The sequence below is a fragment of the Aricia agestis genome, chromosome 1, assembly GCF_905147365.1.
Source record: "Aricia agestis chromosome 1, ilAriAges1.1, whole genome shotgun sequence".
Taxonomy (NCBI): Eukaryota; Metazoa; Arthropoda; class Insecta; order Lepidoptera; family Lycaenidae; genus Aricia; species Aricia agestis.
Window position 1 is genome coordinate 7,825,516 of NC_056406.1, and position 27,518 is coordinate 7,853,033.

At 39.4% G+C, this 27,518-nt stretch overlaps 1 protein-coding gene across 1 annotated transcript; it reads right to left on the reverse strand.

The window, feature by feature from the left end:
• Positions 1–14: 14 nt before the first annotated feature.
• On the reverse strand, positions 15–26,908 carry LOC121727237 (5-oxoprolinase). Its single transcript, XM_042114959.1, has 29 exons — positions 26,899–26,908; positions 26,144–26,311; positions 25,707–25,898; positions 25,325–25,616; positions 24,699–24,900; positions 24,519–24,616; positions 23,823–23,930; positions 23,433–23,585; positions 22,560–22,699; positions 22,411–22,478; positions 21,745–21,878; positions 21,029–21,180; positions 20,003–20,142; positions 18,765–18,906; positions 14,239–14,371; positions 13,695–13,839; positions 11,488–11,635; positions 10,784–10,896; positions 8,656–8,828; positions 8,168–8,265; positions 7,765–7,875; positions 7,192–7,325; positions 6,896–7,007; positions 3,905–4,036; positions 3,428–3,520; positions 2,311–2,446; positions 1,094–1,201; positions 622–719; positions 15–470 (listed from the first exon to the last, which is right to left on the reverse strand). Exons 1-29 carry the CDS (start codon positions 26,899–26,901, stop codon positions 411–413), a joined length of 3,786 nt encoding a protein of 1,261 aa, XP_041970893.1. The 5' UTR covers positions 26,902–26,908; the 3' UTR covers positions 15–410.
• Between the last annotated feature and the right edge of the window lie 610 nt (positions 26,909–27,518).

A 27,518-nucleotide genomic window follows, 5' to 3' on the forward strand; every position in this document is an offset into this window, starting at 1 on the left:
CAATGTATAAAATTGTAAATCATAGTTAAAAATATAAAAAGCTATAAAACCTCTGTTTTTATATGAGATCCTATCACATTGGTTTATTGCTTGCTCATTACTCTCCTATTTGCGCGATGCATAAAATATTTTATATTTTTTGAGAATAATAATAAATGCATTAAATTGGATCCTTCCGTATTTCTAAATATAACAAGTAAATAACATAACAAATTAATAACAAAATATTAAAAATTGTGTATTTTGCATAGTTACAATTTGTACTTAAACCTACTCAAGATGCCAAACTTAGATATCTTTTTTCATAATAATGGCACTGCATTATCACTTTGTATTTTCAATTGATTATATTTTTTTTTGTATCAAAAATATTTGTTCTGAATTACTCCTAAAATGGGAGCCATATTCATCTACTCCTCACGGGGTTTTCCATATCCGCCGCCACCAGGAGAGCACATTATGTATTCGTCCTGTAAAATATTTAGCGTTTTTAAAAATACCGAAATATGAGCCTAATTTCAAGACTAAAATATTCAAGAGCCCGGCCTCCCTGGCCGACTTTCTTGTATCGGGCCCCATTTGCCAAATAAGTATTTAAGTAGTTATGGTATTTATAGTTACCCCGGGATAAGCTTCAACCGACGCCTTTCCGCCGAGGTTGATGAGTCTGCCGTCCGCACGCTGCAGCAGGTTAAGACCTCTCTCACCCGGTTCCCCGCCTAAAAATTTTACACAAAACTTTTTAATAACATCCTTTATAGTTTATACCTAAATGTAAAAGTTGTCAACGCTCGCCAGAGAACCTTTCATAGAACACAATATCCGGAGGTTAACAAAACAGGCTAAACCTACGTGCAAAGTCATGTAGTTTCGCTGTAGGGCCAGACTGCAGGCTAACTCTGTTAAAACTGGAAGGAGTTACGATCGATTCAACTCGATTTTGTTTCCTTTCCCTAATAACTTACGTTACAGGGAACGGCGACAATTCTTACTACTGCCATCTTATACTTAGACTTACTAACACTCCTGCTGGTTACCGCTGTCTAAAACAACATAGGTCTAGAATCTAGCTAGAACTACAAAAGCAACATACCGTTCATCCCGTAAGGCTGGAAGGCGCGTCGCTCGGTGAGCACGGACAGCTGCACGCTCCGCCGGAACACCAGCTCGCGACGCACGCCGTCCCCGCCCGCCCACTCGCCTGCGTACATACCGATATGACGTCAATTACTTACATTCATTTATCAGCATGCACTTCATACAGCATTCGTTGTATGAAATGATGTGAAACCTCGCACATTCGTCCGCACCGTGCACGTCGCATTTCGTGTACTATGCGGTACGTTCGTCGCGTACGGCGCATATGGTGCGGACAAAATATTATGTGCGATTAGCTTATGAGTACGCTTTGATTACGCTCGGCCGCTGATTTTTAGGGTTCCGTACCCAAAGGGTAAAAACGGGACCCTATTACTAAGACTGTCTGTCCGTCTGTCTGTCTGTGTCTCCAGGCTGTAACTCATAGAGAAATAGAATACACTGTAACTCAAGACCCGCTATAGCTAGACTTCTGAAATTTTCACAGATTGTGTATATCTGTTGCCGCTATATAACAACAAATACTAAAAACAAAATAAAATTAATATTTAAGGGGGGTTCCCATACAACTAACGTGCGTTTTTGCTATTTTTTGCTCTATAATCTATATCAATAACGGCAACACATAGGCACTTGAAATATTCACGAAATACTCAGTTGTATTTGTACTTTAGTAATTAACTAGCGACCCGCCCCGGCTTTAAAATGCTCTCTACACACTACTACCTATTACGTAATGATGTCAGGGTTTTGAGGCAAAGCTTTTTTGTGATTTGTATCTGCGTCATGAACTTTTCCGTGGTGGTAGGTGAAAAAAGTTAGTATTTTAGCGCTGCTACTATCACAGATAACTTTATATAAGGATACACACCCTAAAGTATTATCACTTAGTTTTGTTACACCTTGAATTATAATCAGCTTACAATATGATTTTTCTGTAACTTAGAGGTAAAATGTGTAATTTGCTTTAATAATATATTAACAAGAACTTAACTACCATCGAAATTTCTCAGCTGTCTAGAGGGTTCCTGTGTTAGTGCCAATACGATCTGCAAACCTTCAAGAAGAGAGCGTATTCTCTCTTAAAAGACCGGCAACGCACCTGCAGCTCTTCTAATGTTGCAGTCGTTGCTTTCCGGTGACCCGTATGCTCGTTTGCCCCGTATTTGATAAAAAAAAGATTAAATAAATAAATAAATATTGAGTAACAACCTTTGCCGCCGCTGTTCGGACGTAGCGAGAAGCGGCTGACGAGTATGGGGTAGCGCGTCTCGACAATCTCGGGGTCCGTGATGCGCGTGTTGGTCATGTGTGTGTGCACGCCGCCCGCGCCGTGCCAGCCCGGACCCTGTACACAACAATAACACTTACGACCACATTCATTTGATAATTACTTAACTTTAATGTAGATTATGACAAACTCCATACATTTTACGATTATTAACTTAGAATGTCGGTAGTCTCATCTTATGGCGGCTCTCGACATAGGCGAACGCGTTGGCCAACGCGTCTGCAGACGCGTTGGCCCAATGTGTAGAACGGGCGTTCGCGCGTTGGCCGTAGGTATTTAGACGTTGGCCGACGCGTCTGCGAGCTTGCCGCGCGGGTCGGAAATGTCGGCAAAAGATCAAAGGACATTTGTCGCAAGCTTCGCGCTCCATCCACACATAGGCCGCGCGATCAGTTTGCCCGGAGTTATAATTATGATAATTATTATAATATGTAATAATTTTTGTATGTAATAATTTAATAAATAATAAGTAGGTAATAAAACAATTACTTATATTATTTTAATATTATAAAATATTATGTAAAAGTGAGTTTATTTCTTTGTTTGTTACGTTTTCTCGTCTTTTATTTATTTATTTCGAGAATACTCTTTAAAAACTTTTTCTTGTCCACATTTACAAAGTAATTATAAGCTGTGAATAAATAAACAGCTGCAGCTGTTAGCGACTAAACATCCATTTTGAATCCGTCCGCACATTGGCGCGATCCAAAGCATACTGAACGACCTTCCTATGTGTGGATTACTCACAAACGCCGTTGCAAGCGCACTGCCAACGCGTCTGCAGACGCGTTGGCCAACGCGTTCGCCTATGTCGAGAGCCGCCATTAGGCCCATCCGGAGTAACATGCAATAATGCAAGCAAACGTATTATACTTAAACTGTGGTATTTAATTGCAGTACTACGAGCATGCATGTGCAAATATCATATTTTAAACTTACATTCGAGATAAAAGCTACTTTTAGACGCGACAAAGCAAAAGTATTTATTCATCTTTTTTATTTGAGAAACGTGTATAACACATTGCACTGTATACTCACCGCTCCGCTGCCGCCCGCCACGGTTTCGTAGTAGCCCCAACTGGCCTCGCCCAGCGTCAAGTTGTTCATGCAGCCCTGAGACGCTGCACAAACCTGCAGACCAATGTCATATTAGTATGGTTAATGATAAATCAGTCATAAGCATAATCAGATGAATCTTTTTGCATCCTAAGGCAATCGCCTGTCAATCCGTAGAAAAACTAAGAGCATTTTTAGTCGAATTGTTTTACTGTGTCCGTCCCTCGTCAGAACTAAACACTGCATCATAAAGTTAAAAGTTATTTTTTGTCGGTCAACGTATTCAAGTTTCATAAGCAGTTGTTTACAGGAAAGCTCAAGAGCCTTAACTTGATGATAAAGATGAGATGCAAAAGATCGCGTTAAGACGTAGTCTTTATAGAGTCTACATTTTTTTCGTAAATTAAGTAATTATTATAACTGCCATCAGAAAAAACTATAATCGAGTAAGTTACGTACCTGAAAAGCCTTGAGCACGACGTCGACGACGCGCTGCGAGGTGAGCACGTTGCCCCCCACCACCGCCGCGGAGTCTGACGGGTCCAGGATCGAACCCACCGGGACGATTACCGTTATTGGGTTGAGACAGCCCTGGAAAAGCAATCATTGTGTACATTCGCACTTAATAGCTATAGTCTTTTTTTTATAAAATAAGGGGGCAAACGAGCAAACGGGTCACCTGATGGAAAGCAACTTCCGTCGCCCATGGACACTCGCAGCATCAGAAGAGCTGCAGGTGCGTTGCCGGCCTTTTAAGAGGGAATAGGGTAATAAGGGAGGGAAGGGAAGGGAATAGGGGAGGGTAGGGAAAGGAAAAGGCTAGGGGTTTTGGGCCTCCGGTTAACTCACTCACTCGACGAAACACAGCGCAAGCGCTGTTTCACGCCGGTTTTCTGTGAGAACGTGGTATTTCTCCGGTCGAGCCGGCCCATTCGTGCCGAAGCATGACTCTCCCACGTGTAAAGTCTGGTCACGAAGTACTAAGAGAAGTAAATAAATAAATATTTGCTTCTCTTTTACACTCGAGCTCGGACAACATTTTATCTTGTTACATAATAAGACACAGAAATGGATATAGTTAGAACCGCCATGTCGCTCCAATTTGTATGAACACGAGCGTGTCACTTTTTTCATACCTACTGTGACGTCACAAGAGCGCTTTAGTGATAGAAATACCCGTACGTGCGGAATCGATTCGAAAACATCGCCGCGCCCATTTTTTAATCGATTATTATTCGAGTTAATATACAGAGGAATGATAAATCTAAAGATACGTGCTTGTCAGGACAGCTAGTAATATATCATATTATTCTAAACTAAATCACTAAACAGGAACATAAATACATATTACATAAAATATAATTACCGAGTCACAAAATATTCCAAAGCGAACATTATCATTTATCTGTTTCATGTCTGTTTCGAAAATCGATTAATTAGAATCGAGAATATGTACAACACTATTTGCTTCATTTGACAGAAAAATGAGAATATTGAATGTACCTCGAAACTAAGCGACGAGTGAAAGTATCGATTGTTTTATTTCCATTGCGCGCTCAATAGCGGATAAACAGAACCGGCTCTATAATTTTCTAACTAAAGCGGCAATGTATTATGAATCATGCGGTACACACGCAGTGACGTAGATTTCATGGTAAAAACTACAACCACCCACGATTAACATTAAATAATTGATTTTAAAATAAAGGACACATGATCTATACTAATATTATAATTCTGCAGAGTTTGTTGGTTTGTTTGTTTGTTTGTTTGAACGCGCTAATCTCAGGAACTACTGGTCCAATTTGAAAAATTCTTTCAGTGTTAGATAGCCCATTTATCGAGGAAGGCTATAGGCTATATTTTATCACGCTAAGACTAATAGAAACGAAGAAATAGAGGAAAATGTGGAAAAAACGGGGAGAAATTATTTGAAAGGGCTTATTTGAACGCGCTAATCTCTGGAACTACTGGTCCTATTTGAAAAATTCTTTCAGTGTTAGATAGCCCATTGATCGAGGAAGGCTATAGGCTATATTTGTTCACGCTAAGACTAATGGGAGCGAAGAAGTACAGAAAAATGTGAAAAAAATGGGGGAAATTATTGAAAGGGCTTATTTAAACGCACTAATCTCAGGAACTACTGGTCCGATTTGAAAAATTCTTTCAGTGTTAGATAGTCCATTTTTCGAGAAAGGCTATAGGATATATTTTATTACGCTACGACTAATAGAAGCGAAGAAATAGAGGAAAATGTGGAAAAAACGGGATAAAATTATTTGATAGAGCTTATTTGAACGCGGTAATCTCAGGAATTACTGGTCCGATTTGAAAAATTATTTCAGTGTTAGATAGTCAATTTATCGGGAAAGGCTATAGGCTATATTTTATGACGCTAAAACTAATATGAGCGAAGAAATAGAGAAAAATGTGGAAAAAACGGGAGAAATTATTTGAAAGGGTTTATAACTCACGAACTACTGGAGCATTTTTTCTGTTATTTGGCACAAATAAGAAATAGACGACTAGAAGGATATAGGCTATTTTTATGGACTAATTTGTCTCTGAAATATCTAATTTACGCGAGCGAAGCGGCACGGAACGTTATATTTCGCGTGGTCACGACATCACGCGTAAACGGCTGGACCCATTATGCTGAAATTTGGTATAAAGATACTTTGAGTCCCGAAAAATAACATAGGATACATTTTGTCCCGGAAAAATGTACGGTTACTGCACAATATACTTTTATGATTTGCGCCTAAACTATTCAATCTATTTTGATGAAATTTGGTATGGCAATACTTTCAGTCTCGGGAATGGACAAGGGATACTTTTTATCCCGGAAAATATACGGTTCCCGCACAATATACTTTTATGATTCTCGCCTAAACTATTTAATCTATTTTGATGAAATTTGGCATGGAGACTGCGATACTAATTTGAATCTGGGAAAAGGAATGTTTTTTGTCCGGAAAAATGTGCGGTTCCCACACAATATACTTTTCTGATTTGCGCGTAAACGACTCAATCGATGTACGGGAACAACTATAAACTAAGTCCACGCGGACGAAGTCGCGGGCAACAGCTAGTTTAATAATAAAATTACTTACCGATGAAAAGAAACGTATCCACTATTTAGACCAACGTTTCTAGTCGAATTTCCACAGCCCAATACGGCAAAATTAGACATTTTTAGAATTCCGATTGACGTCCGATTCCGATAACGGTGGAACGCAGACTAAAGAACAGACTTTCGAAATTTTGACATTGTTTGGGAATGCGATTGCACGCGAAGTACATACACATGGCAGTTCTAACTATATCCATTTCTGTGTAATTAGAGCACTAATATCCTTCTGCAAGTTACGAAGAATTCAGACTTAATATGTAAAGGCATTTAAGAGCAAAAAGAAAAGTCAGACTAGCTCTGTTAAATAATAAGTTTACCTGATTGAGAGGAATGTCGTGTCCAACCATACACCGCAAGCAGTAAATAAGAGCAGACAGTGTGATGGCCTTCGGGGCGTTCAGATTACCCCACACTTCTACTCCTGTCCCACTAAAGTATAAAAATAAATAGGTCAAACCATAAGCATAGATTAAACAACAATTATAATTACAGTAAAAAGGAATGCAGTGAAAACAATTTAGCTTAGGCAGGCATGCGGCTTGCGGTCTACCGATGTTTCTTTCTAACACTATGATTTGCGCCCCGACTTTAGTTGTTATATTGTATGGCTTACGTAAAATCACAGATGGCGCTTCCTTCGTCCTTGTCAAGAGTTATCTTGAGATGTATCGGTGTGCCGTTGTCCATGTAGTCCGTAGCCTCCAGAACAGCTGATCCCGTTCGCTCGATGCACTTCTCAGCTATGTCCTAAAACATAAAAGCAATATGAAAATCGTTTTAATATTATGAGTTTCTTTAGTAGCCTATCTAGCCTACACAAACCGACCGACTAGTGTATACCTTCCATAATATTTATTTATCTTCATGTAAGTTTGCACTCTCTCGATGCAGTATCTAAACAACTACTTGAAAAGCCTATCTAGCCTACACAAACCGACCGACTAGTGTATACCTTCCATTTATTTTTCTTCATGTAAGTTTAATATTTATTTATCTTCATGTAAGTTTGCACTCTCTCGATGCAGTATCTAAACAACTACTTGAAAATTAGAAACGGCCTCGATATCCAATTTTAAATATTAAAAACACCCATTAGAAGCATAAGAATGCGATCCAAGTTATTTAGTTTTAGTATGACATTTATTTCAACGGCAGAAGGAATATTAAGAAGGAATATTAAACTTACTTTGAGCATGTCTCTGACGGCGAGCTCGGCGTTGCGCTGTATGTGCGCCATGTACGCCTGCACCACGCCCAGCCCGTACTGATCTATCAGCTCGCCCACTAGCTGAATACCCTGAAACCAAAAAAAAAATAATTAAAATATATTACAATGCCAGTAACATTGCGGGCATGGAACCCATAGGGGTTATTGCATAAATGTTTTTTAAAACATCATGTATTTTTATTCACTCATGCGAAAACGAGAGAATATAATTAAAAGTCCACGATTTGCTTATAAACTTGAAACCTAGCTGGTGCAACTAAGCCAACACCAGACTGGGCTTACTCAAGTTCGTAGTTTCCTTTAATTTTTTCTAGATTTTTAATGCAAGTACTTACTTAAATTAAAAATACATATTACTTACCCTCTGGTTGGCCGCAACCTGCGCTTTCAAGTCCGAGAGGTTATCAGCTAAATTTCTTGTTCCGGAACACCCAGGCACCTCACCAGGCTTCATCAGTTCTAAAAGAAAAATTAATTGATGTTTTCCAGCACTAAACATTAGAACAAGGTAGTCTAAACCCAAAAAATACATAACCTATTTAAGACAACATTTTTCGTAACAAAACGTTTTTATACCAGCAGCAATAGTGCGTGGGTTATTACCTCCTCCACCTCTCAAAACGAAATTCATCATATTATTTTAATTCGATTCAATATTTTATTTTTTGTCTCAGGTTGTTCTTTACAAAAGGAGTTTACTCCTTTTGTAAAGAACATTCAAGTTTTTATAGACTGATTATTAATAAATTTAAATTATTGATTTAATAAAAACTTACAGATACACATACGCACATGTGCGTACGTACGACGTACGCACGCTCGTATTACCGCACACACGCACACACACACCTTTAACAAGCTCCTCCTCGTTGAAGCGGCCGGCGTCCACCAGCAGGAAGGAGCGGAAGGCGGCGCCCTCCTGCGGCAGCGAGGTGGAGTGCGGCGGCATCGAGCCCGGCGTCAGACCGCCGATGTCCGCGTGGTGGCCGCGCGACGCCACGAAGAATATTGGTTTCTTCGAGCTATACATAATCCATACTTACTACTTATAATATACTTATAATAATATAAATGCGAAAGTGTGTCTGTCTGTCTGTTACTTCTTCACGCCCAAGCCGCTGAATCGTTTTAGCTATTTGGTATGAAGATACTTTGAGAAAGTCCCGAGAAAAGACATAGGATACTTTTTATGCCGACAAAATGTACGGTTCCCGCGCGATAAACGAATTTTGGCGCAACCAAGTTGCGGGCGTCATCTAGTATAACATAATAATTATTATATGATAAAAAAACAGTTGTCTGTAAAGTCGGTTTACTGACGATTGTTGAACGTGTCAACGTGCCTCTTTGTCGCTCGCTAAACGCCTCAGAGCGAGGTAACGCCACATGAGTCATGTTTTTTCGTGCGCGCAGCCGGCTCCATCGAATCATATGACGTTGTCACGTCAATAACTGTAGACTTGTGCAGACCAGGAAGCCAATTCTCAGGATGTGAGCTTTTTCCCTCGTAAAATTATCTCACGAACTATTCATGTCTACTGGCAAGTTCGAATGATACGTAAAACTCGTATTCTGGGGACCAATAGAGTATCGAGGAGTTTCTGCCATTGACATTATTTTGCGTTCTTCCGGCATTAAAAAAACGCTACGATAAATTTTGCATCGTGCGAAGATATTTAAGTGTATTCTAGTAAATATAACTTACGAAATAATTGATTTTATAATATCACTACTCACTAGCTATCTTGGCAAATTGTTTTGCGGTTGTTTTGCAATATACTTACCTATATTATTTGTAGTTAACAGAGGCGGCGCAAGGCGTGGGCAGTATGGGTTGCTCCTCCACTGGTAGTTAATACGAGACACAATTATAGCTTATCTATTGTTATCGCGGTCGCCGATGACCGCTTGGGGCTTGAAGCATTAAAAACTAAATTATTCTTTAAAATATTTAGTAAAGAACAATTACTTATATTTTTATTGAAGTGACTAAATAAGTATGGCACCACGGCAACGTCCCGTTTCACAAACAATAATTTGGTCGCCGAATTTTTTGACTAATGCACTTATCAATAATTATAACAAGTGTCAAGTATTAAAAGAGACTACTAAAACAACACTCATTATTCTAATACAGCGTTATAGTACTTGTACTATTATCTATTCTGATTTCTGTGGTTATAGTAATATCACAATAACTTTTGTAATCGGAAGCGGGCGCGAGATTGTCTGCAGCCTGCCGATGGCCGCAGCCCGAGTCATGGCGCGCCTCGCGCACCCGCTCGGCCTCCAAGGGCCGCGCGGCGCGCCAAACCGGAATGGCAGCCGCGGCGAGGCTAACACAGCTAACACTTTCGGTGTCATATTATGATTTTAAGCTTTATCTTCATTACTGTAATACATAGTGAAGTCTACGGCCGCCCGTGGCCGGTCGTGGCCGCTGGCGACCGGCCACGGGTTTTCACAATTGATGTACGAATTCCGCCATCGTAGAAATAACCGGTCCTACTCGTTCGACTCGAGCGACCTTTGCACGGAATATCTCGAATGTGAAGTTTTGAGAATACACAAACTGTGTTACGTTCGTAAAAATCTCATAATTGGGTAATTTTTTCGAAGGTGAGATTTTCTCACGTTCTGAGAATTGGCTTCCAGACGCGCAAAATTTTCCGTATTCGATTTTTGGTATAAAGTCTTCGAAGTTACGAGTGTGTAAGAAAGCAAGGTAAAATAAGAATAATTAATTGTTAAAGAATTTGAAGCCTCACGTCAAACATCCTCCGTACGTCTTCCTAGTTAGTGGTATGGGAGATGTGGTAAAATGGGGTCGAGGTCGACAACAAGAGAGTTAAAAAAAACAATTCAAAACAGGTCAAAATATCTCCATTAAATTAAAGTTAAGTAATCTATTGATTACTTAACTTTAATTTATAAATATCTATAAGCGTGGCAGTAAGTCCAACATTTTCCTACTCACTTGTGAAAGACGGGCGTGATGACGGTAAAGTCAGGGAGGTGGGAGCCGCCGGCCTTGGGGTGGTTGGCCAGTATCACGTCACCCGGCTTTAGGCTGTCGCCGCGCACTTCCATCTACAAGAACGGAATTTTACTATTAATGACAATTGAAAGTAATGTAAAATTTTAAATGACTGACTTACATAAATACGTATAAAATAAATGGATGTTTTTATGATTACATTAGTAACCTAATGAATTATTGAAGCCCTCCAAATAGTTTTGAAAGGCCCTGTAAATGCTGTGGTTTACTAGGATGAAAAAGCAACGTCATCATGTTAGGTATACAAACATTTTGTATTTAAATGTTTGGTGACTAAATGTCGCTAAGTCAGTCCGTCTGTAACTCTGTACATACAGTTCATTATTGACTATGTGGATACAGCAACCGGAGACGTTGCTATTGTGACCTGATGAGTAAGGACAGATTTACATTGAGCCAGTAACTGATGTCAGTCCACTGACGTGTCGGTGCTGACCTGGCACTGCCATTGTGTAAATCCAAATTTACATTAGGTCAGTGGCTGTCGTCAGTGTACTGTGCTGACTTGAAATTAATTTACACTATGGCAGTGCACTTACACGGCAGTGGACTAACGTCAGTTACTGACTTAATGTAGATCTGCTTTTAGGAATTACTGCCATAACTCTCGCTACTCCACATACCTGATACTGCACAGTGGCCTGCATGGCGCCGAGGTGTACGGGTATGTGCGGCGCGTTCGACACCAGCCCGCCGTCCGGACCGAACAGCGCGCACGAGAAGTCCAGCCGCTCCTTGATGTTCACAGAGATCGACGTGCGCTGCAGCACCCTGGACAACGTACTAGAGTTAGTTGCATCAGATACGCAAGGAAATATTATAGTGAAGTTGCAACACTTGCAGCCCTAAACAATGTTTGTAACTAGAGTAATGCTGCAGCAGACGCAGCGGCGCTATCAACAGCGTTTGTAACTAGAGGAAAGTTGTAAGAGTTGCAGCAGCACTCTGAACAATGCTTGTAACTAGAGTGATGTTGTAGCAGACGCCGTGGCGCTATCAACAGCGTTTGTAACTAGAGGAAAGTTGTAAGAGTTGCAGCAGCACTCTGAACAATGCTTGTAACTAGAGTGATGTTGTAGCAGACGCAGTGGCGATATCAACAGCGTTTGTAACTAGAGGAAAGTTGTAAGAGTTGCAGCAGCACTCTGAACAATGCTTGTAACTAGAGTGATGTTGTAGCAGACGCCGTGGCGCTATCAACAGCGTTTGTAACTAGAGGAAAGCTGTAAGAGTTGCAGCAGCACTCTGAACAGTGCTTGTAACTAGAGTGATGTTGTAGCAGACGCAGTGGCGCTATCAACAGCGTTTGTAACTAGAGGAAAGTTGTAAGAGTTGCAGCAGCACTCTGAACAATGCTTGTAACTAGAGTGATGTTGTAGCAGACGCAGTGGCGCTATCAACAGCGCTTGTAACTAGAGGAAAGTTGTAAGAGTTGCAGCAGCACTCTGAACAATGCTTGTAACTAGAGTGATGTTGTAGCAGACGCAGTGGCGATATCAACAGCGTTTGTAACTAGAGGAAAGTTGTAAGAGTTGCAGCAGCACTCTGAACAATGCTTGTAACTAGAGTGATGTTGTAGTAGACGCAGTGGCGATATCAACAGCGTTTGTAACTAGAGGAAAGTTGTAAGAGTTGCAGCAGCACTTTGAACAATGCTTGTAACTAGAGTGATGTTGTAGCAGACGCCGTGGCGCTATCAACAGCGTTTGTAACTAGAGGAAAGTTGTAAGAGTTGCAGCAGCACTCTGAACAGTGCTTGTAACTAGAGTGATGTTGTAGCAGACGCAGTGGCGCTATCAACAGCGTTTGTAACTAGAGGAAAGTTGTAAGAGTTGCAGCAGCACTCTGAACAGTGCTTGTAACTAGAGTGATGTTGTAGCAGACGCAGTGGCGCTATCAACAGCGTTTGTAACTAGAGGAAAGTTGTAAGAGTTGCAGCAGCACTCTGAACAATGCTTGTAACTAGAGTGATGTTGTAGCAGACGCAGTGGCGCTATCAACAGCGTTTGTAACTAGAGGAAAGTTGTAAGAGTTGCAGCAGCACTCTGAACAATGCTTGTAACTAGAGTGATGTTGTAGCAGACGCAGTGGCGCTATCAACAGCGCTTGTAACTAGAGGAAAGTTGTAAGAGTTGCAGCAGCACTCTGAACAATGCTTGTAACTAGAGTGATGTTGTAGCAGACGCAGTGGCGCTATCAACAGCGTTTGTAACTAGAGGAAAGTTGTAAGAGTTGCAGCAGCACTCTGAACAGTGCTTGTAACTAGAGTGATGTTGTAGCAGACGCAGTGGCGCTATCAACAGCGTTTGTAACTAGAGGAAAGTTGTAAGAGTTGCAGCAGCACTCTGAACAATGTTTATAACGCCTTAAGTAAAGTTGCAGCAGTTGTGGCCCCAAGCAACGTAACGGAGCATCGTATGTAACTGCAACATCCTGAACCACTGACAAAACGTTTTCTAAAGATATGACACTGTTTTCCAAAATTTTTCTCTATCTACAACAACATTTTAAATTTAGTTTGTATAAATAAATATCATAAAACTATAGCTTTACAAAGTCGTTCAACCTTTTATCGGTATCGTATTTCGCTTTTGGTTGCTAAAGGTTAAATAACACAACATAATAAAACTCTGGAACGAACTGTCGCCAGCAGTAGTTCCGGACCAATACGACCTGCAAATTTTCAAGAGAGCGCATCCCCTCTTAAAAGGCCGACAACGCAGCTTCTAATGTTGCGAGTATCCTTGGGCGACGGTAGTTGCTTTCTATGAGGTGACCCGTTGGCTCGTTTGCCCCCTAATTTTGTAAATATTAATAATAAAATACAAACCGTCCCATCTGCTCCGCGATGGACATGAACCGGTGCGAGAATATGCTGAGCTGCACGGAGTCAAGGTCGGCGCCGACTGTCTGCGTCTGGCCTGCGCCCACCGTGATGCGGATGTCGCCGTACTTGGTTATGTCGGCGTGGCAGTCTAGTGGAGAAATCATTAAAAGTTACTAATCGACTTTGCCGAAGAAGGCAGCGTTTGTGGCAGCAAAGAATACACTTTAAAGAGGAACATTATATAAAAAATAAAAATGTGTTTTGTCTTTATCTGTCAAGATATTTTTCCAATGCATCAGACAAGGAGGAAACATACATTATATTAAACACGTTCTAAAAGTGTTCTTAGAACGTGTTTAAAATAATGTAAAATTTTATTAGTATTGACGGAAAAGATAAAATATAAAATATTATAGGTTGCGACTATACTGTTGAATGTATTTTTTTTTAACGAGTTAATATAAAATAAAAGTATTTTAGTCTAAAATCTCTATGCCCTCTTGCGAATTAGCGAATTGGTATTGAACGACTAATGGAGGAAGAATACCTGGCTCAATGAGTATGGTGGAGAGGCTGTCCATGATGATGGCGGGTCCGGGTACCTGCTGATCCGGCCGCAGCTTATCCAGCGAGTATATCGCCGTATCATGGTACCGACCGTCGAAGTATACTTGCACCACCTATGAGATTAGTAAGTACATAGATAGATAGATAGATAGATAGATTCTTTATTGCTCACATTAACTAAATAATACAATAATGTTTCTAAAACTAAACATAACAAAAAACATAAATGTGTGCAAGGGCGGCCTTATCGCTATGAGCGATCTCTTCCAGGCAACCCTACGAGAGAGGAAAATTTAAACTAAAAGTAGTAGGTATGCGGGGTAAAGAATACGTCAGCTAAATTAATAAAAAATAAATAATAATAAAATAAAAATGACAAGAATATTAAATAAATATAGTTTACAATTGGATATCAAACTGAGCAAAAACGCTATAAGTAATGTAATGATTGTTAAAATAAATATATTTTATAGACTTACATTCTACTTGTAATACATACTTACTTATTATATAATATTCTAAATAAATAAAGACATTTATACCCATTATAAAATTAAACAAACAGTTAATATCAGCAATTACCGGCAAGAGACCTTACTCCTCAGATGGATATGTAGCTTTGATTTAAAAGAAGCTAGTGACTGCGACTCGCGAATCTCTAGTGGCAGATCATTCCACAAGTAAGTGGCCTTCACGGCGAAAGAATCCGCAAAATATCCCGACTTTGTAAACGGTGCAAATAGTTTATTATTATGAACAGATCGTAACACACGCTTATGGTCTGCACTACGATACTGAAAGCGATCCTTAAGGTAGGGGGGAGAGCGGGGATCATTAAGGATATTATATAATAGGACCAGGACATGCTCCTCCCGGCGGAGTCTGATGGGCAGCCACCCGAGTTTCTGGCGAAATTCAGTGACGTGGTCGAACTTGCGCAGTCCATATACGAATCTGATGCAGATGTTTTGTAATCTTTCGAGTTTATTGAGTTGTGCTTCGTTGAGATCTATTAAACAAACATCTGCATAGTCGAGGATAGGTAGAAGTAAAGTCTGCGCAAGCTCGATTTTAGTCTTTACAGGGAGTAAATTTTTCAAGCGATTTAGTGAGCCCACCGCCGCAAAAAACTTTCGACTGGTTTCAGAAATGTGATGTGACCATTTTAAAGTGGAGTCGAAGTATACACCCAAGTTTTTTGCCACATCACTACAAGGTAAGGCTACATTGTTAAAGGTAATACTAGGCAGAGTATCATAATTAGGCCGGTTTATTTGTTTCGAACTACCAATAACAATAATTTGAGTCTTTTTGGGGTTGACCATCAGACCATGGCCCTGGCTCCAACGAAGTATAGTTGCAAGATTCATATTGATAGCTGCAATTGCAGACTTCAAATCATTTGCAGGTGCATGGGTGTAGATTTGAAGATCGTCTGCATAGAGGTGGAAGAGGCAGGTGAGGAGCGGAGTGAGGAAATTAATAGAAAGGGAGAAAAGGAGAGGGGATAGGACACCACCCTGAGGAACGCCAGCTGCAATATCACAGTAACCAGATATTCGATCATTAATTCGTATACATTGCTGCCTACCAACAAGATAGCTACGAAACCACTCCATCACAGGATCCGAGAATTGAAGCGCACCTAGCATAGCAATGAGGATGTCGTAGTCCACGGTATTAAAAGCATTACTGAAATCTAGCAATGCTAGAACAGTAAGTTGCTGGTTAGACATGGCAAAGCGTATGTCATCAGTCACCTTGGTTAAAGCAGTCACAGTACTATGTCCCGGACGAAAACCAGATTGGAAAGGACTAAGCAAACCATTGTAATTTATGAAAGAATTTAATTGCTGGTAAACAAGGCGCTCGAGTACCTTCGATAGGAACGGGAGAATGGAAATGGGTCGGAAGTCAGAGGGTAAGGTTGGACATTTGATTTTGGGAATAGGAATAACTGCAGCTTTGCGCCAGCAACTGGGAAATGTGCTGGAACTAAGGGAGAAATTAAAAATATGACAGAGGACGGGGAGTGCAACGGGTAAACTGAGAATGATCATTTTTCGGCTTATGCCATCAACGCCCTCGGCGTTCGATTTAATGCTTGCTATGGATTTCTCAACTTCCTGGATAGTAACGGGCTTAAAAGCGAAAGGAGAAAGCGGAGGGTCAGGTGAAGGAGAATGTAAAATATCATTTAGGGACTGCTGTTTGATGGAGGCCGGAATAGGACAGGTAGAAGTGAGGTGACGATTCAGGCCATCAAGGTCAAGGTTCGGCGAGGGAGAGGACTTTGCTTTTCCGATACCCAGGGAGTTGAGAAATGACCATACTTTCGCTGGATCGCCGTTACTAACCGATGAGTGAATATGGCGACGCTGTGCATCCCTGCACAGGCGGCTGCATTTATTACGGAGCTGTTTGTATTTGTCACGATTTTGATCAGTAGGGTTATTTTTAAATTTAGCTTTGGCAGCATTTCTTTTGGCCATAATGCCCTTAATCTCATCTGACAGCCACGGTGCAGGAAGGTGTTTTAATTTCACAGGACGTAGAGGAGCATGTAAATCAAAAACCTGCATTAAGAGAGAGTTGAAGCCATCCATTTTCTCGTCCACAGTGGATGCATTATATACCACATCCCAATCTATAGCTCTAAGATCCTCAATAAATTTTACAGTATCAATTGAACTATAGTTGCGTTGCATTATAATACGGGGCTTGGGTTTAGGATAACGGATTTTATAGGAGAGGAATATGAGGTCATGGTAGGAGAAGGCTTCGGCGCTAAATTGCCCATGTGTGCTAACATGATCAGGAGAGGATACAATCATGAGATCGAGTAGGGAAGGTGCACAATTTGGAAAAAAATGCGTTGGATTAAGGGGGAGGATATGAAGATCAAGGGAGTTAATTATGGATCGGAGTTTGGAGGCACGGGCTGAGTGTAGTTTATCTGTATTCACTAAACAAGTGTTAAAGTCGCCCATAACAATTGTGTAATTGACAGAGGTGACATACTTTTCCAAAAGGACTTCAAATTTGTGGAAATAGTCTATTTGCAGTGAGGGGCTATAGAACACACCAAGCAGTAATTTTAAGTGACCGAATAAAACTTCTATCAACAAGTGTTCAGAGGATTCCGAGTAATCAGAAGGAGATTTGTCAATGATGGTAAAGTTTAGATGTTGTCTAAGGTATATGGCAACACCACCGCCACCTTTACCAGTTCTATCATTGCGGATGAGGACAAAACCAGGTAAAGAGTAGGAAGTTGAAGGGAGACACGGCTTCAGGAAGGATTCGGATATAAGTATAGCATGGACATTCAGGTTGTTGGAAAAGGTAGTAAGGAGGTCAGGATAATGTGCTGGGATGCTCTGTGCGTTGATGTGTACAGCGTTAAAGTTTCGGGGGAACGATGCGAATGTTGTCTCCAGAGAGACATCAAGAGATTGTGAGAGACTGTGAAAGCTCTCATCTGAGGAATGTGACAAAGATGTAAGCGAGTGAAAGTCCGATCCATCATCCGGAAGGTCATCGTTGCTAATACTCGCTGGCATAAACTCAAAATATAACCACTAATAAAATAATAGATACTTACTAATAATAATAATTACTTTCCTATATAAACTTAAAAATATAAATTATGAACTATGTGTAAGGCAATTAATTATAAATTAATATTATGAATAATTTATAAAATACTAATGAGTAATAATTTCTCCACCCGCCTACAGTGTTACAAAACTAAAAGATAATACAACTTAAAATTAATATTCAAATCATTACAACAAAAGTCACAAGTAAACATCTCCACAGCAGACACAATAACAACACGATGTAACTTAGTTATGCGACGACTATAAAAATAATTGAAATTATGAAAATGCAAAACATTCATTCTAATAATTTACACACAATTTCAAAAAAACTTATCCAAACTTTTTCTTCACAAAAAAGAAGTAATAAGTATTATATTGGTAGTTGCGTACAACGACTAACGGCCGTTCCCAATATTTGATCTATCTCTGGTTTTGCCCTACTAGAGATAGGAATAACTCACATTAGACATTAGAGACATATATTTTATGTCAATTGTGAGCTATTCCTATCTCACAGTAGTAGTAGTAGGGCAAAACCAGAGATAGATCAAAATTGGGAATGGCCGTAAGAGAGCTGTTATTATCAGTTTACTCAAAGAAAGCATTAGTACACTGGCCCGTATAAATAGTCAGTACGCAAGATGTATCTCGGTCTCAAGACATGGTTCAGGCTCTGTGATTGGTCGGCTGTCAAAATTTGGACCAATCACAGAACCGAACCGCGTCTTGAGACCGGGTCGCATCTTAAGTACTGACTATTTATAGTTTAATTGTTACGCAATGAAGATAATTCAAGTTTGAAGTGAGAAACGCTTCTCTTTGATGCGATGTCGTATCTGTTGGTCTGTTTTTATAATGATCTCAAAAGGACATAGCGACTAAGAATATTGGGCATAACAACCTTCTCAACAGTGGGCTGGGTGCCCTTCCCGCTAGGTGGCGCAGTCTCCTCCGGCACGGAGCTGCGGCCAATACCGCGGACTCGGACGTCGTCCACTAACACGTCTCTACCGGACAACGTGAAGCCGAACTCGCTCTCGTACCTGGTGAGGTATATTTATTCGGTTTAAAAAATATACAAGATAGAATACACTTCAAGGAAGAAATGGCCTACGGCGGGGTGAGGTAAGCAATCGGCCAGGCGCGGCGGCGCACGAGTTGCCTCAAATGCGTAATGCATCCACACTTTTTAGTAGTTTAGCGGATAAGTGCGGGGCTTGATATTTTTGTTTTTTTGTTCCAAAGGGGTAGTAACAGAATTCGCTAGTATTTTTATTTTTAACAACCATTACGTATGTTGATTTATTGTACTGGTGAAAAAATAATCCTGTATATAGAATATCAATATTATTAAGACTTATGGTATTAAATTAGGAGAATAATAATAGAAAATAAGAAAATTAATTGTAGTGAATAATTATAGCTCTTAATTATTTAGTTGTAAGTGACTTGTAAAATTTGCACGCCATCCAAAGGCAAAATAAGAGAACTGTTTACCTGACTAACATCATAATATTGTACCTTATTTTAGCAAATTCATTTATTTATTTATTTTGATTCACCAATAGAATATAATCTCACACATTCAATAAAATACAAACAATAGTAACTTATAGGTTAAATGACTTCCAATGACAGGTGAAATACAACATGTAATGGCGACAAAGAAATTAGTGATGAGAATGAGATGAGATGAAATGAGGTGAGAAACGATTGTTATTTTTTAATGTATAACAATTTGTTCCATATTTAATAAACTACTTAAACAAGAAAATAACATAAATATGGAGCTCTTATATATAAACAAGTATTATTATTTTATTAATAGGTCGTCATGACGTGACGATTAATCATAGGCGCTTCAATTCTTACAAATAGATAGTTCCGTTCCGTCCCGTCCCGTCCCGTTTCGTTTCGTTTCGTTACGTTACGTTACGTTGAACGCAAGCACAGAGAATTTTGAGAAAATAGACCACTATTCTATTCTATTCCTATTTTCTCAAACAATCGTTTAACAAACAAAAAATTATAAAGAATTTTTTGTTGCTGTCACCTTAGGAGGACTAATTTTTAAATGCCAACATTCGACATTTTAACATGTTCCTTGTAAACTATTTGCTTTACAATGTACAAACTGACCGTTTTATAAACGCAGCATAGAAGTCGCCATGTCGTGTCGCGCTAGTCCCGGGTTGCGGCGCCACCATGAGCGCGCAGTCCGTACCCGCGTACCGCAGATGCAAGTACGGCTCCGTCACTATCTGTGCATCCGTGAAGCCCTGAAACATTTAAAACTTGTTGGATTTTACTGATATAAAATTCGGTCCACCCTTCATCCATCTAAATGCGATGACACGGATAGAGACACACACACAGACAGACAGACATGTGGTTAAAATTATACAGGCTGGAAACAAAGTCTGATCACAAAAATGGTATTTTATAACGGTCAACGTAGACTTTTTCCGCTTCCTCACATTTAGTGTATCGGGTTCACTAGAACAATAAAGTAGTGTGTACACAGAAATAAATAAAGATAGACGGCTAAGCGGGTGGAATACGCGTGTTTCAATCTTGCACAAGTGAGCAAGATTTGTTGAACGTTCATTTAGTCAGGGCGCACGTCTCGACTTGATTACACCGGAGCGGTTGTGCAAAAATGCCTCATTGTGCATTGTCTAATTGTAAAAACAGAAGTACGAGAGTGAATCGGTCAAAAGGAGGTATTTCTTTCCACGGGTAAGTTATTTGTTCTAATTAAATGCAAAGCAAAAATTTACACGATCGATACCTTAGCAACGCACGCGCGTCGCCGTTCTATCTTGATTTATTTCTGTGAGTGTGTATCTGCCACACTAGTGTCAATAAACTGAGGTGATCAATGCTGCCAGATTGTAAAGTTTAGGCAGCAGTAAATATAGTAGAAATAGTAAATGTATTAGAAAAGATTTTTTAAATATTATTTGGCAGGATTGTGTCAATTTTAGACGACACATTCATACTATATATTATAAATTTGAAAGTGTATGTCTGTCTGTCTGTAACCCTCTTCAAGCTCAAACCGCTAAACCAATTTTGATGAAATTTGGCATGAGGATACTTTGAGTCCCGGGGAGTGACGTAGGTCATCACCATCTACCTGTGAATCAATATCTCTGACGGTACCTGTGCTCGCAGCTTGTCCCGGCAGACGGCAGCCAGCACATCAAGCTGTCTGTCCAGCTCGGGAAACTGCTCCGGGCAGTACCGCGCCGCACTCGGCTGCTGCGCCTCCTCCACCACGTCCGCCAACGCCATACCGTACGCCGATAAGATACCTGATTTTATAATAACATATTTAAAACAATTTTAAGAGTAGTTATTTGTAGCCACTCAAGTCACGGCTCGAACACGCTCGAAGCAAATTGTTAATCATCCATAACGGATGCGGAGACCGTGGTTTGGTTCCTACGGTGAATATGTGATTGATTGTACAATCAATTCGGAAACAAGTCGGTTCTTGCTGGAAATTCATGTTGAACACTAATAAAACACAATCTTTCGTGCACTTTTTCTACTATATTAAGATATAACGATAGACAAAAAACACGACCGGCTTCGAAATAATAATAGGTATTTCGAAACCGGTCGTGTTTTTGTTAAATTCTGTAGTTATATCTTAATATAGTAGAAAAAGTCCACGACAGATTGTGTTTTATTAGTGTTTACTACGGTGATTGTTTGCCTTTAAAATTCGCTATAAAAAGAGGTTGCCGCTATATACTTACTTGTTAGCCATTACATTAGTTAGTTAGTTTAGTATTTATAATATTAACAATAAACTATATTTTTAACGCATTTGACGTAATGCTTAGTGTCTTAATTAAAAAGAAACAACTAACCGGCGTATTTGTGCAGTAAGACAGTAGTAATGCCGAGTCTCTTGGCCACGGAGCACGCGTGCTGCCCGCCCGCGCCGCCGAAGCACGCCAGTGCGTGCGCGCGAGCGTCGTGACCGCGCGCAGTCGTCAGAGACCTGCAAAGTATACAATATTACAGGCTTTCACTCTGATTCAGACTTAAATGCAAGCAAAGCTCGATAACGCAATTGTTTAATAATACCTGGTGGGTCTATATGTGGAAGAGCCATGCTTCGGCACGAATGGACCGGCTCGACCGGAGAAATACCACGTTCTCACGAAAACCGGCGTGAAACAGCGCTTGCGCTGTGTTTCGCCGAGTGAGTGAGTTTACCGGAGGCCCAATTCCCTTCCCTATCCTCCCCTATTCCCTTTCCTTCCCATCCCTACCCTCCCCTATTACCCTATTCCCTCTTAAAAGGCCGGCAACGCACCTGCAGCCCTTCTGATGCTGCGAGTGTCCATGGGCGACGGAAGGTGCTTTCCATCAGGTGACCCGTTGGCTCGTTTGCCCCCTTATTTCATAAAAAAAACCATAAAGTTATTAAATCAATTTTGCAGTTTTTACTTAAATTGAATAGGAACGCTATATGTACTCCACATATAGCGTTAATGTAAGTGATATTATATTTTGTTTTTACTTATTACCTTATTGGCCGGCACATCGCCTCGTTCGCGACATTTATGAAGCCCATTGCTACCTCTTCCATGGTCATCTGTATAACAAATAAATATTAAATAATAGGTTACAACTCATTGTACTATTAACTAAGAAAAGATTTCAAAATGTTTATTACCTTTTTACCGCCTTCCTTCAGAATAAAACTGTTGATCTCTTCCGTCAGTTTTGAAAAAACTTTTATTGAAGCATCTTTGTCTAACGGTTCATTTTCTTGAGGACCAAATATTTTTGGAAAATATTCAGGTATTAAACGTCCTGTAAATTAAATCACTATTATAATTAATCCAAACATATAAATAAAGTCAGCCAAGTGCGAGTTGGACTCGTGCATAAAGGGTTCCGTATCATTATAGAGGAAAATTAGGTAAAAAATGTGTTTCTTTGTATGGAAGCCCCCCTTAATTATTTATTTGACTTAAATAATATTATTATTATTAAATTATAAATACAATTGAGTATTTTGTAAACATTTTAAGTGCCTACCTATTGCCATTATTAATATCGAGCAAAAAATAGCAAAAAAATTACGTTTGTTGTATGTTGTATTTAAGGGGGGCTAAATATTTATTTTGTTCTTAGTATTTGTTGTTATAGCGGCAACAGATATACACAATCTGTGAAAATTTCAGAAATCTAGCTATAGCCGTTCTTGAGATACAGCCTGGAGACATACAGACGGACAGACAGACATCGAAGTCTTAGTAATAGGGTCCCGTTTTTACCCTTTGGGTACGGAACTCTAATAAAAAACGCGTCTTTATTTATGTATACCAACAAGCAAATCTCAGTTGAAATTTGCTTGTTGGTATACATAAATAAAGCATTTAAAATTAATCACAGCATCATGTTCTCGCTTCGAAATTGTTACCACTTTTGTGTAATTTAACTTTTTTGTTTCCTCAAACCTATCCATACTAATATTATAAACGCCTGTCTGTATGATTTACTTGAAGAAACTTAATTTGGCTTTTAATGCTTGGTATCTTACCGAGCACGAGATTGGCGTCGGTGACTGTGAGCGGGCCGCCCTTCCTGTAGCAGGCGGGGCCGGGCTGCGCGCCCGCCGACTGCGGGCCCGCCACGAACAGACCCGAACGGAAGAACAACATCGACCCCCCGCCGGCCGCCACCGTGTTTATGTCTACAATGAAAATATGTGAGTGCTATTATCAACTAAAATGAACGTACTATTTTTATGTCTGCACTCCTTCGTCGTTGCAATCGTACAGTCTATCTTACTACATAAATATTAATCTGTGGTACAGTCACTTGTGTTAAAATAAGTATGTCGGAGCTTTGTCAATACAATACACAGTAAGTACTCTGGCTGTTTTGTCCCTTGTGTGTTTAATAAAGATGTTTTTATTTTTTTACTTACCAAGCTGCGGCGCCTGTATGGTGACGCCGGCGGTAGTGGCCTCGTGCACGTGGTCGAGCGCGCCCGCGTACCGCGACACGTCCGTCGACGTCCCGCCCATGTCGAAACCTGCGCACGCGCATACGTTAAACAATAAACATCCACTATCAAAATAGAAGCGCTAAACGAGTGACTTCTGACTAATATATGTAACGCGTGAAACACCCCAACGTCATGAATTGGCCCATATAATTTTTTTAATAAAATCTATTAGCGCTACAAGTTTCACAGTGAACTACAGTGAATACAAGGGACACATTACCTATATAATAATATAATGCGGCCAAATATTCTTTGTAAGACTAAGAACTAAGCCTAAGCTGCACTACGCGGCAATACGAAGCTTGCATAATATACATTCCAGTGGTGCGTCAGGTTAATGTGACCGTGTTGTAAATTGTAATTTTCCATCTTTTTAGTAAAAGATGGCCCCGTGCGAGTTTCTTACGCCGGTTCTTCTCGCCGGGTTAGTTCCCGAACCGGTGGTAGGCACCGTAGTATCGACGTTCGGTAAAGTTTTTGTAAAAAAATTACTCCGAATAAAAATATTTTTGATTTTGATTTTAATGGAAATAGGCGACACGGCATTCCAGTCTTAGTAAAAGTCATTTATAAAATGTTATCTAGAAAGCACGAAAATCCACGAAAAAATCTCACCTATAACAGGTAGGTCGGTTTCCTTTTGATATGACGTCAATGCATAGCCAACCACGCCACCAGCGGGGCCAGAAAGTATGGCACGAGAACCATTGAACCTAAGAAAATATTAGAGAAAATTTTCTTTACAAGTTTTTGTTTTGTACATTTTTTTCAAATTATAACCTCAAAAACCCTTACATGTTCATAGGTGTCAATCCACCGTCGCTCTGCATGAACAGCACGTTGGAGTTCCGTAAGCCCTCGGAGAATCCTTCAGCGAAGCCCTTCAGGTACTCGCGAATGTGCGGCGTGAGGTATGCGTCCGCGCACGCCGTAAACCCGCGCGGGACCAGACGCACCATTGACGTCACAGAGTGAGATAGCGATACTTGGTCGAAACCTAGAGCAAAAACAAAAGGTTTAATTTTAATAGACAGCTAAAGTGTAAATTATTTTAGATGCTTATATAATTTTTAGTGAGATATTCAAATCAATATTTTTGTGGCTGAACCATAAAGTTAATATACCTAGCGGAATAGAGAAACAAAGGCCTGAGCAAGACAGATGTCACTATCAGTAACACTGCGTGGTAAAAAGAGATGTGTGATACATGACAGCAGCACTCTTTTTTGACGGCCAGTCGGCACGTGCCGCACGTTGACAATTTAATCTCATAGAAATCACGTTCAATCATGCTTGTGTAAGTGTATACATACACATATTTTTACACACAGATAAAACCAATTTCGGTTACGTTTGACAGCTCGAGATTGTTGCTCTATCCCGCTAGGTATATTAACTTTATGGGCTGAACACACAAGTACCTAATTCAACAGCAATTTTTCCAATTTTCTTTTCATGTTCTGCATATGTGTAGCTGTGTGCTAATACAACTGCAATACTGTCTATTCCTTTCTTTTTTAGTTCCATCAAGTCTTTATTTACAGCTTCATCATCAATATCTTTTGTGATAAGCATCTTCTGTCCTGTTGTACCATACACTACTTTCCAGTTATGTTTGGATTTATCTATCTGGCAACGGTCTTCAAGTGCTGGTATTACTCTACAGTCGACTTCTACTACATCCACATATAAAACTTCTGGACGTCTGATATTCTGTAAATAGATAATAGCATTACTTAGCTACTCCACTTTTAAGTAGGTATGTATACTAAATAAGTTAATATATAAATATATGAAAATTACCAAATCAAATATGTTTGGTCTAGCTTGATTTCCAATAAGCAGAAGATCTTTGAAACCCTTGTTGATAACCAGTGCCATTTTAGCTCCTTTACGCTCTAAAAGGGCATTTGTAGCAACTGTTGTTCCCATTCTTATAGACTCTATTAGGGAAGAATTCACCTTGCCATCTGTGTCTAAAGCATTGCCAGTTTCCTGAAATCAACATTCATAGTCAAGTAAAACAATCAGTAGTAAATGAAAACAATCCAATTAATGATACTATACAGGCCTTCTTGTAAAACTAAATGATTTGAAGCTGAAGTAAAACTAACTACATAATATGTGGGAGAAATTTTCAAAAACAGGTCCTTAAATAAATAGTCTGATAATATACTAAGAATTCTGTTGTATTTTCATATATTTTAATATATGAAAATACTACAGAATTCTTTACTTACCTCTTGTAAGATTCTTCTTATGGCTTCTCTAGGTGCATCATCATAGTTCTGAGGGTCCACTGAGAGCAGCTTCATAACCCGCACCTTGCCATTTGGACAACGAGCAAACACATCAGTAAAGGTACCTCCTCTATCAATTGCAAACTGGAAACCTTTTGGTGGACCCATCTGAAAATAAATTTGATATTAATACATTTGTTACATACTTACCCTATTTGTAGTAAAATGGGCCTACAAAATGTTTTGCATACAAGATTGTAATATGTAACTGAGAATATTTTCAATATGCTTAATTACTTTTAATAATTTTAAACTGTAAGTATTTTATAAACAACCTCTTTATCACAAAAAATAACTAATTTAGTAGACACTCAACGGATGGTCTAAAAAACAAGTTCCACAGGTAGAGTATGATAAGAACATTTGAATATGATATGAATATTATCTGAGTAGAAGTTAATATTTGTTTTGTCAAGATAATAACTTGCTATGACATGACAAAAATTTAGCAGAAAGAGATTTGTAAATACATTTTATTTACTTATCTAAATAAAAGAGAATATTTAAATCACTAATTTTATGTTTTATCTAAATATGTAGTACCTAACATGAAGTTGCTCAATTTTAAAAGTACCAACAACAGGCAACAGAGAACTTCAATCACGTATTTTTTTAGAAACTTGTTAAACTATACGATTTCTGATCAAGTGATTTCCACAATAAACCAGCAAATTAGGATAGAGTTCAAGACAGACCATTTTATAAAGATGATAATATTTGGACAGATTTTTTTTCTAGGTTAACATGTCTACATAGCATAGCTAAAAGGTAGGTTTTTCAAACATTTTTAGCTTACCTTATTGAAGATTTTATTATTGAAATGTAAAAGAGCTAACCACAAAAGTCTAAACAGCTGTTTATAAACCAACAAGAGGGCGTTCCTTTACTAGTCTTTAATTACGGGCTAAATACGATTTGACATCTCGGTAGCCAATCAAAATTAAAATCTCTAAAATTGCATTGGTCAGTGTTTACTGGTTTTGATTTCGAAAAACACCCCAAGTGTCAACTGTCAATTTAAAAATGTCAACTGTCATAAAACTTTTATTTTTTCTTATTATGGCACTTCGGCTATTTAACCATGTCCAGTGTCGAGTATATTATGGCGGGAAAACAATATTCTCTAATGCTAAGTACTGACATACGGTTTTGCTCGATAGTTTTACTCCAAATCGAGCAATAACCACCGTGTGGACCGAAAAACTGACAGATCGAAGGCTCGCTTCGAGCCGGCTCGATAGAATTAAATATGTCAAATATGTCATTTCCTTCGATTTGGAGTAAAACTAGAGTCTGGCTAGCGAAAGATGAGACT

What these genes read in the sequence shown, in the direction of transcription:
- LOC121727237 (XM_042114959.1), bottom strand. An exon ending in TATGCTGCGTTTATAAAACG is followed by an intron (nt 18,907 to 20,002) that starts GTCAGTTTGTAC and finishes ATACCTCACCAG; the next exon opens with GTACGAGAGCGAGTTCGGCT. An exon ending in TCGTGCTCAAGGCTTTTCAG is followed by an intron (nt 3,521 to 3,904) that starts GTACGTAACTTA and finishes ATTGGTCTGCAG; the next exon opens with GTTTGTGCAGCGTCTCAGGG.